Source organism: Heterocephalus glaber, unplaced genomic scaffold (assembly GCF_053883595.1).
Source record: "Heterocephalus glaber isolate CG9 unplaced genomic scaffold, H.glaber_assembly_v1.0 deba00001805, whole genome shotgun sequence".
Lineage (NCBI taxonomy): Eukaryota > Metazoa > Chordata > Mammalia > Rodentia > Bathyergidae > Heterocephalus > Heterocephalus glaber.
The window spans coordinates 3,339,519-3,350,886 of NW_028258480.1; the positions used below are offsets into that span (position 1 = coordinate 3,339,519).

The 11,368-nt window shown below is 44.6% G+C and overlaps 1 protein-coding gene across 1 annotated transcript; it reads left to right on the forward strand.

The window, feature by feature from the left end:
• Window positions 1-282: 282 nt before the first annotated feature.
• On the forward strand, window positions 283-1,218 carry LOC101707714 (olfactory receptor 4D10). The gene has a single exon (XM_013067469.2). The coding sequence runs from the start codon at window positions 283-285 to the stop codon at window positions 1,216-1,218; it is 936 nt and encodes a 311-aa protein (XP_012922923.2).
• The last annotated feature ends 10,150 nt before the right edge of the window (window positions 1,219-11,368 follow it).

Consider the following 11,368-nt stretch of genomic DNA (forward strand, 5'->3'; position numbering starts at 1 on the left):
AATTATTCAATGAAACTTTAAACGTTTAAACTACACTTTTTTCCAACATAGTTCTATAGTAAAATAATTGTTGAATGATCATTCATGTAATTAATTCGATCGCCAAATTGATTGTGATTTTATAAATGTGGATGACTCAACAAAGTGCAAGCACTGAAGCCACTAGTGGGACCATCTGAACTGCATTCCACAGGCTGAGGGGAACCAGAAAATACCTAGCCCAGTGCTTTCATGTGACACAGCTTTGAAACAATCAGCAAAAGAGAGGATGCTTGCACAGATATGGAAAACTGCACCGGGGTAAGAGAGTTTGTCTTCCTTGGCCTAACCCGGGAACCAGACGTGAGTGGGCTCCTGTTTCTCCTCCTGCTCCTGGTGTACGTCACAACCCTGCTGGGAAACCTCCTCATCATGGTGACCGTGACCTGTGACTCTCACCTCCACACCCCCATGTACTTTCTGCTCCGGAATTTGTCTATTGCCGACATCTGCTTCTCCTCCATCACGGCTCCCAAGGTGCTGGTGGACCTTCTGTCAGAGAGAAAGGCCATCTCCTTCCATGGCTGCCTTGCTCAGATGTTCTTCTTCCACCTCATCGGAGGCGTGGATGTATTTTCTCTCTCCATCATGGCCTTGGATCGGTACGTGGCCATCTCCAGGCCCCTGCACTACGTGACCATCATGAGCAGGGGGCGCTGCTCAGCCCTCATCGCGGCCTCCTGGCTGGGGGGCTTTGTCCACTCCATCGTGCAGATTTCCCTCTTGCTCCCTCTCCCCTTCTGTGGCCCCAACGTCCTTGACACTTTCTACTGTGATGTTCCGCAGGTCCTCAAACTTGCTTGCACTGACACCTTTGTTCTCGAGCTCCTGATGATTTCCAATAATGGGCTGCTCACTACTCTGTGGTTTTTTCTTCTCCTTGTGTCCTACATGGTCATTTTGGCAATGTTGAGGTCACACACGGGTGAGGGCAGGAGGAGAGCCATCTCCACCTGCACCTCCCACATTACAGTGGTCACCCTGCACTTTGTGCCCTGCATCTACGTCTACGCCCGGCCGTTCACCGCCCTCCCCATGGATAAGCCCGTCCATGTCACCTTCACGGTCATCTCCCCGCTGCTGAACCCCGTGATCTACACCCTGCGGAACCATGAGATGCAGGCAGCCATGAGGAGACTCGGGAAAAGAGTTGGACCTTCTCATGAAATGGGCCAGTAGTTCCCTCTGATCTCCACTTTTGAAAATGTTTGCACATCAGAAAAACTCTATTTACCAAAGATTACTAATTAATTTTTTTCTGTTTCTACTAAGAAATAAATGACTTTCAAGGATTCTGATCAACATATCATAAAACTAAAATAGTCTTTCATGTCACAGAAAAAAACAAAGAATAAACCTGTTAGCAGGAAAGACATATATTCCTTTTCCAACACATCCTTAGAAGAAATAGAGGAAATGAAATCAAACTGAAATACTCTCACCACATACCTGCACTCTTCCCAGGAGGCAGCAGAGACGTGGATTAGAAGCACAAGGTACCATGGGCTTTGGGATTCTATAATGTCTTTCACGAGCTAATCACATATTAATTAAATTTCCCCTCCAATTTCTGAAAGAAATAACATAAATTAGTGTCGCCTAAAGATTTTTACTCTAAAGCCCACATTCTGTAGCGGGTGCCTTGGAGTTAGCCCTGCTTGGATTACTGTAAGGATCTAACCAGTTATGGTTTTGTGATCATGAAAAAGGTCTTTTTGTGATCTTCCTCTGAACAAAAACCCCCTGACCTCCCCTGTGTTCCTTCAGCAGCCTGGGCTTAGCTCTAGCACAGAACTTGGGACCCTGTTGCTGATTTTCTGTTTTCTTTCTTCCCACTTACCCCAGTAGGATCACACTTTATTTATGTCCTATCCCAAGCACCTAACACACTTGGAATATACTATGCACTACTAAAAACTTGTTGAATTAAAACATTCAATGAATGAATATTGCCTCTCATGCATATTTGCCTTTCAAATCAATGAAATTATATGTTTAAGAAAAAAGTCTGATTGCACAGACTTAGAACTGTGGTCCCAGCTACTCAGGAGGCTGAGGCAGAAATATAGCTTGAACCCAGGATTTTGGAGCCAGCCTGGGCAAATCAAAAGAGAAGAAGGAAGGAAGGAAGAAAGGAAGGGATTTTATTTTTTATTTCCTAATGATATGACTCCTTAAAAGTGACAGAAACTTGTGGAACTACTTCAGACAGCATGTTATGGTTTAGATCAAAAAATATCCCCCAAATCCTCATATGTTTGGAAGGTAATTGGGTCATGAGGCAATAGTCTCATTGGTGGATTTATCTGTTGATTAGTTCAGTAGCTGGGTATGCTTTTAGGAGGTGGGGCCTGGTTGGTTGTGGGTCACTGAGGCGTGACCCAGAAGAGTGCATCTCCCTGGCTGGCTCCTCTTTTGCTTCTCTGCTTCCTGTGCACCATGGTCAAGTAACATTTACTCTCCTATGCTCCTCTGCCACCCTGCTTCTGCCTCAGAGTCTGCCAACCATGCACTAAAACCATGAGCCAGATTTAATCTCTCCTTCTTTACATTTCAGGGGTCAGATATTGTGTCCAGCAACAGGAAAGTGACTAAGACATATGTTCAATCTGAGAGTGGGGTCATTGCTGTGGCTATAGATGACCATGTGGTTTAGAAACCTTTGGCAGTGGTTCAGGGGAGGAATTTGGAAAGGTTTGGAAGTACTGGCTAGAGAAGCCACAGAATGCTGCCAGCTGAGCTTGTTGGGAGATTCTAATTAAAGCTCATAAAACTAGAATGACAGAAATGCAGATAGTAAAGGCCAGGCTAGGGATGTTTCAGTTAGGAACAAGGATTTCATTGACAGTTGAACTAGGGGCCATGTATGTTACACTCTGGAAAAAAAGTTGTCCATGTTTTTCTGATTACTGAGACTATGGGAAATTGAGATTAAGGGCAGTGGACTAATTAATCTAGTAGAGGAAATTTCAAAGCATCCCAGTGTTTAGGTTGTGGCTTGGGTACTTCTGGCTGCCATTAGCCAGATCTACAGTAAAAATCAGGATAAAAAAACCCATGTGAAAAGTCTGAAGTTTCATCAGAAAGGAAGTGCCTGCAGAGTTGGAACAAAAAAGACCATGTTTGTTAAAAACATTAGCATTAAAATGAAGCTAAGTACATTTCAGGGCAATAAAAAAGATAACTGGAGGGCATTTCTTGAATCAATAAGATCTCACCCTTCAGAGGCTCAGGGGTGCAAAACTGTATGGGTTTCATTTGAGAAGAGATACACAGGGCCTCTTGCTCAAGAAGGGCCACCTAGGGAATTGGTCACCCAGGATTTGTTTCATAGTACTCAGCCATCCAGGTACTTACATGTCACTGCAGCCATGGTCTAAGGAGGCCTGGCTACTGCTCAAGCTGGCAGCAATCCTTAACATCATCAATGTGGTGCTAGTCATACAGGCATTAATAACACAAGAACTATAGGGTTAGGGAGGCCTCCACTCAGATTCCAGAAGAAAGCCTGAAAATCTAGGCAGTGTGCCCTTTAGAGGGTAGTGCATGAAGCTATGAGAGTGAAGCCAGAACTGTAGTGGAAACCCCAGGAAGTTAGAGATGCCAGAAACATGAAACATCTGCTGAGAAAAAGCTGTAGACAGTGAACAAAGCCATCCCAAGAGAAGGGTCATGTGGATTGCAACCAGCAGTCCCACAGGAACAAGGCTACTCAAGTCCCTTGGAGCTACATCTCACCACAGTTTGCCTCAAGTGCTGAACATGGAACTACAGGATTTAATGTTTGCCCTGCTTTGTTTCATTCTTCCTTTGGTTTCATTCCTGTCTATTCTCCTATTTCTCCCTTTTGGAATAGGAATGTTTACCTTGTGTCTTGTATGTCAGCAGTGTTTCACTTTCTCTTTTATTTTTATAGGGGCTCACAGGTAAGAGTTTGCCTTGAGTCTCAGCTGCAACTTTGGACTTGAACTTTTCAGCACCGTTGAAATTGTTAAGACTTTGGTGACTCTTAGAGATGAACTAAATGTATTTTGGGTAATGTGATGGACATGAGTCTTTGGAGGGCCAGAGGCAGAATATTATTGCTTAAATCAATAATAGCCCAAAAAAAACCTCATGTATTTGGAAGGTGATTGTATTATGGAGTACTGTACTCATCAATAGATTCATCCATTGATGAATTCAGTAGATACATGTACTCTTAGGAGGTCACTAGCAATGTGGCCTGGAAAGATATATCTTCTTCTCCAGCTCCTCCATTCTCTCTCAGCTTCCTGGCAACCATAAGTTGAGCACCATTTCCTCCACCAGGCCCCTGTGCCATCCTATTTCTGCCTTGGAGCCTGCTAACCATGAAACCATGAGCCAAAATAAATCTCTCCTTCTTGAAGTTGCAGGGGTCGGGTATTGCGTCCAGCAATGGGAAAGTGACTGCACAGTGTGTGTATATATATATATATATATTCAAAAATGTTGAAACAAACCGATAAGCATTATTCAATACATCAACTTGGTTTTTATTTTTTTACTTATGCTCTTAAAATACTATATTTGTTATTCTGAAAGTTTTCCCCCTCATTTCTGGAGGTAAATCCTAGATCTTAAAATTGTTGAAACTACAAAAATGTCTATGTCCAGTATAAATCTCCATCTCAAATCGGATATGCAAAGGCTCAGAAGATATAACAATCTGCAAGGAGCCCATTGTAACACAGATTAAAGGAAGCAAGGAGGAGAGAGGTAGTGGCTGAGGTCAGACAGATAATGGAATGTGGGTCATTATAATCTATAAAGAGACCATTGTAGAGCTTTGCCTTTCACACTGAGTGAAATAGAAAGCATTTGGGGGGGCTTTAAAGAGCAAAATAATAATGCATATTTTACCAGGATTGCAGAGGGTACCATTATGAATAGACTGAAGGGGATAAGAACAAAAATAGGAAAACAATTAAGTTTCTGCAATAATTCCACAAAGGAAATAATGAAGACGTGACTTAATGTAGTAATGGTGGGTGCAGGGTATGTTTAAAAACTTTGGTGGCCAAACCAGTGGGATGTGCTGATGGATTCAAGACACATTCCTGACTACCACTGTGTCCTAGGGACCTTCAGCGTCCAGGTCATCAGCCCATGGGCAGCTTCTTCGTTCTCACCCCTGTGCCTTCTTCCGATCTGATTCCTCTTCCCAAGACTTCCGTGTCACACATCAGAGAACAATGCTGGTGGGTGAAATTGCCTAAAGTGATTGTTCCACCTCCTCCAAAGTAGAAGTTTACTTCCTAATGGAAGTTTCATGGTAACTTCACTCTGTCACAATGTAGGACTCAGTATGGCTGTGAGACTTTCTCAGGGATTCAAGCTCCCCAAAACACGTCCCTGTAGTCAAAGCTGGGGAGAAAAGACAAAACAATAAAATTTATATTTTATATTTACTAATAAGTTATGTGCCTGGAAATGACCAATCATATAAAGTATCAAGGGTTTTGTTTTATTTTGTTTCAATGTTTATTACTGTTGTGCCCAGATTGTGAGGTCCCAAAGACCACCAGGAGGCCGTTTCCGATGTAAGCGCACGAGGGTTGTTTATTCAAGCTTAAGCAGGGACTCTCAATTGTCACCGACACAGCGGATCGAGATTGAGAGCCCCGAGTTCCAAATTAGCGGGGTTTTTATAGAGGTTACAGCAAGGTTTGGAGATTTTCCACCTAGCAGTTACATGATTGGTTAACGTTTAGCGAGCATGAAGTGTACATTTTTGATTGGCTGAACTCATCAGGGGTAAGGGGGATTATGTATAGGTTTTTACAAGGAAAATGGGGACAAAGGTTAGTGGCCCACTGTCACGTATTGATGGTCAGCAGACACGGTGACTAATGGTCACGACCACTCAGCACTGACAGTCAGCACATTGACAGACGGTTCCTACAGATAGTGGGCCCAGGATGTTCATTTCCTGGGTAAACAGATGGCTGAGTAATTAACTTAGGAACTTTGGTTTGTTACAGATTGTATCTTTTGTCCTAGATCAAGCACATTTTAATCATTAATGTGAGAGGACAAAGGAGACTACTCCATTTTGGGCAAAAGTGGAGTCATTCTGGTTTCACATAAGCAAAATGGAGCCACTTTGGTCTCACATTACCATTTATTGTGTTGCTTATATTTATGAATAGTTAAATAAATATCATTTTGGAAGAATAAAAGAACCAGGTTTCCTTGGAGAAACAGCTGAGATTACAGCTAATAGACAATATGGGCCGGGGATTTAGCTCAGTGGCACCGTGCCTGCCTTGCAAACACAAGGTCCTGAGTTTGATCCCCGGTACCAAAAAAAAAAAAGTGACATGAAAAGTGACATGATAATAGACAATATAAGCCTGGAGAATTTCGTGGTGTCAAAAAAGCAAGCAAGTCCTCAAAAAACAAAGCAATGGGAATGTGTCAAAGAACACAGGAGCCAACCAAAACACTCCCAGTGGCGAAAGTTGGGATAATCCAAGCCACAAAGTACGTAAATAGTGTTGGCTTCTTGCCCAAAGTATAAAATAAATATCCATGCATCCAAAAAGGTATAAAGAAACAACTGAATAAGTAAATGAATGGAGGGTAATGAAGTCTCACAGGCAGATAGGTTCCAGGTAACTTATGCAGATGCTCCACCCTCAAGGAGGGGTAGCCGACTACCAGCACCTTAGCAGGAGTCATGGCCCAGTATGGAGACGGAGGGTGGCCTGGAGAACTGACAGACGCTCCCCAGACCCCTTTCACAGTAGCTAGCATCAGTGGTAAGTCAGGTCCACAGCTGCACCCTTTGCTATGAAGGACTGGAAATAGAACTTCACCTCTGTGTTCCTTCTCCAAAACTCACAACTTCTGTCCACCCCTGAGAAAGACCACCAGCCCGCCCCGAATCGTGAAACATTCTATAAAATACCAGAACAGGCTCCTCCATAAGCTCCAGGTCATCAGCACCAAGGAAAGTCTGAGAAATCGTCTCAGTTCAGAGGTGCTTATGGAGACACAAAAACTGCACGAAACATGGGACAGAGAAGGACTAAGTTAAAAACTAAGAAAAAGTAAGAAGCAAGATGTGTCACGTACAGGTACAAACTCCAGTGATGAATGTCATCACACTGTACACCTAAAATGTACCAAGAAACGTAATGAATAATAAAAAAAACTAAGAAAATCTAAATAAAGCATGGACTTCATTTTAAAATAATGTATCAACACATAACGCATTATCTGTGATAAATGTACCATAGCAATACTAACCGGGAACTCATGTAAAGAACTACAGGAACTCTGTGATATCCTTACCACTTTTTATAAATGTACTCTAAAATTAAAAGTTTACTTTTTTAAAAAGTGCCTGACACATTGCTGGGGATTTGGCTCAGTGGTTTCACAGCCTGCTGCGCAAGCTCAAGGACCCGCATTCCATCCCTAGCACAAAGAAAAAAAAAAAAAAAGTACCTGACACATAGAAGTCCCAATAAATACTGTTCTTATTTTTGTATCAAGAAGTTTCTCTAAATATTTTGTCTTGATTCAGGGTGTTTTTCTTCTCCTGAAGCCTTTGAGGGAGAGAGGAAGGTGGTAAGGGAGACTCTTTTTTTTTGTTTTGGTACCGGGGCTCGAACTCGGGTCCTTGCGCTTGCGCAGCAGGCAGCGGAACCACTGAGCTAAATCCTCCGCCCTAGAAACTCTTGGTTAGTAATACTGCAAAGTAATATCCTGCCACACTGCCATTTGGAGAGTCCAAAACAACTTCTGCCTCCCTTGTTTGTTTATTTATGGTGGCTGCTGGGATTTCTCCCTTTGAAAAGGACGCCTTGATTGAGTCACTCGAATGTAGTTCATCCCTACACATTGCAACTGGGGGATGCAAATAGTAATTCAAAACTAGTGCTGCCAAGTTGCATATTCCGCTTGGTGCTCTTCACCAGAGCAGAGCTGGTATACTACATTTAATTCTGGTCGCAGCTAAAGAGGAGCACTCGGGTCTGGACTTTTGATGATGTTCAGGGAGATTTCTGGCCACAGAAGGAAGCTGAACCAGGCTACCTGGGGGCTGTCCAGGCCAAAGGTGGGGGAAATTCCGCTGTTGAAGCATCCCAGACAGACAGGGGGAGCCTTGTCAATATTCCGTTTTATAGAACTTTCTTTTCTTTTTCTTTTTTTTTTTTTTTTTTTTTTTCTTTTGGTACCGGGGCCTTGCGCTTGCGCAGCAGGCGGCGAAAACACTGAGCTAAATCCCCGGGCCTAGAATTTCTTCAAACAGGAGATCTCTAAGATGACCGACAAGGCAGCCAGCTGGCGAGGTGACTCACTGCTCACGGTGCGTCCATCTTGGCACCTTGCTTCATTTGGCTTTATTTGTCTTAGTACCCACAGCCCGAAATGCTGCTCTGTCCTGGGCCTGCTCCAACCTCTTCCCCGAGTGAGGGATGTGAGACATGAGCGGGTGAGCCTTTCGCAAGCCCGCACGCCCCAGGTCTCCTTGCATTGGCTGTCAGGTTGGAAATGTGGCGGGACAGAGGCCTCAGGCAGCTGCAAGCCCATCGGCACCGCGCATACCGCGAGGGGGCGCCCTCTCGTGCCCGAGAGCGCACCTTCTTGGGTTTCCTAAGGAATTCAGCGGGGCAGGTTAGAACATAGACCCTCTTCCTATTGAAGCCGCCGCATGAGGGAGTTTGCTCTTTGACACCATGTAGGAAATTTGGGGCCCAAGACAAAATGTGTATTCCTAAGCACATGTGCTGGTTACTTCTTAATTACTCCCACTGAAACAACTTCACCATCAGCAGGATTTTTCTGCAGCCACATCCATTCTAATCCCCCTGATAATTCTCACACTTGTTCTGGGATCAAGCAACCAGCTGCAAATCAGTTGGGAAGTGCCGAGAAAATATTATTCTGCTAGTTTGTCCTTTGTCATAGCAAAGGCAGGACAGAACCAGTGGCCTTCAGAGGGTCGTTTAGCAGCATTTTCTGAAGCCAAATGATTCCCATCACTGCTTAAGATGTTGGAGTCCTGGAAAGAAGGCTGAAGATTTTAAGTAAGAGATATAATTCTGGGGCCGGGGATTTAGCTCAGTGGTGCCGCTGCCTGCCTCACAAAGCGCAAGGTCCTGAGTTCGATCCCTGGTACTGAAACAAAAAGGTATAATTTTATGGGAGTGTGTGCTAGTGATGTCTAGGGGTGTGTGACAAGAATGAGAAGGTAAGAGTGCAAATACTGAAATCCAGGTGTCATCATTAAGATGCGGAGCATGTTTCAGCTACACATGATGTCCTATGAGCACTGGATGTTGCGTTTCACAGGGTCCCTCAGGACAGGAAGCAGAGACAAAGGTTAGCAAAGAGGACACCGTGAAATGAGACCCAGAAATGGGTGTGGAACTGTAGAGGAGGCTGCTCTTGTTCTCTGGGACTTCTTCAATGGGACAAGAGAAGATTTTTCTCAGGCATCTTTTCTCTAAGTAGATGGGTCTCCTCAGACCCAAATCTACAGAAGTAACCCTTATCCTAAATCTTAGTCTACAAAGAAAAATAAAATATTTCAAACCCTCAGAAAAGTTGCAAGACAGAGCGAGGGTGTGGCTCTGTGATAGACCACTGGCCTAGCATGTACAAGGGCCTGAGTTCAATTCCCAACACAGAGGGAGGGAGAAGGAAAGAAGGGAGAGAGGGAGGAAGAGGAAATAAAGAAAGGAGAAGAGAAGGGAAGGTTGAAAGATAATACAGTGAACACCTCCATACCCTTCCTTACATTTGCCAAAAAAATGACAGCAGTAATTTTCTTCTCTATGATTTCCAATACCTTTGTGATCCCAGCCTTTCTTTCCAGCCACATGTCCCTTTTGTAAGCAAATTTCCCGTGTCCCAGTGGTCTCCCAAAGCCAGCACACCCTCTCTCCTGGTTCCCAAGTGCGCCCTGAGTGTAAACCTCACCTCTTCCTTGCAGTTTTCTGAGCAGTCATCCTCTTCTCGTGCGGCTTCTCTGCCATCCGGAGCAGTCCCCACCCACCCCATAGAACCACCACATTTCCAGGCTTTTCCTGCTGGGCTTCTCTCCAGTTACCTAAACTCTGCTAATGCTCATCAAGATGCGCTAAGTGATGAGATGGAATAAACAGGGCGGAAGGATGAGGGAGAGATGGAGGAGGTTGTTTTTGAATTACCAAACATGGTTTGCCAACTAAAGACCTATCCCTTCATCTGAATACTGTCTCCCCTCATAGCGTATGTAAATGGGGGTCTCCATGAAAAACGTTTGCAACTAAGTTGGTTCTCCTCAACATCCCTGGTAACTCCGCTGCATGGATGTTGTCTGGTGACGACGTCCCCACTCTTTCAGCAAGTCAGGACTTCCAGCTCGGCTCAGTAGGCTCCATTTCTGCTGAAGCTCTCTGACACAGTTGGCACCGCAACACACGACCAGCTGTCAGCAGATAGCCCCTCACCTGCGGATCGCCCAGTCCTCACAAGTCCTGGCGACATGAGCATGGTTTCCGCTGCACAGGTGCCTAAGTGGGACCCAGCGAGAGCTCACACAGGCAGTCAGGACCGAGCCCAGTGGCCCAGCCACACTGCCCTCACACTGTGCAGCTTCCCTGCTCCGCTCACAGGAGGCCAGGCGAGAAAGCAGCCACAGAGTTCTCACGTCACTGTCATCTGGGACACTGTGCCACTGAACAAAAATATGGCCTATATTCCTCAGTTCAGTGTGCTTAGGGTACAGATTATGGGGGTAAGCAGTTCCTCTAAAAGACTGTGTATTTGAAGAAGCCACATGTGTGTGAGTTCATAGCCCAGGGTTTTCTTTAAGGCAACACACACACAACCTCACCTACGCTGAATTGGGCAGTGCCTTCAGCACTGATACTTTACATAGCTTGATGCATTGCTCTCTCAAGAACGAGATGGAGAAGATGCTGTTTTCTGCAGATGGCCAGTGTAGAGCCTGAAACCAAAGGGGCGAAGTCACAGGGTCAGAACCTCGAGGGTCCAGCCACAGCCCACAGCTACTGCCTCTCGAGTTTTACTTAAACTTTGGGTAAAACTGCATACAGAGGAAAGAAAACTTGAAGGGGAAGTGAGCTAGATGCAAAGAATCGTCATCACGGGAGCCAGAAAACACACCTTGGAAAGGGCAGGGAAATAAATGACTGTTGCCCTTCTTTTGTTTCTGATTACAGAAAGAAAAAGGCATAAACTGGGAAGAAAGAAATTAAGACCCATTTCCAAGGTTCATGAAAAAAGGACGGAAGTCAAAAGCAACACAATTATATGGCAAGTGTATCTTTACTGTCCTAAGAAGCTG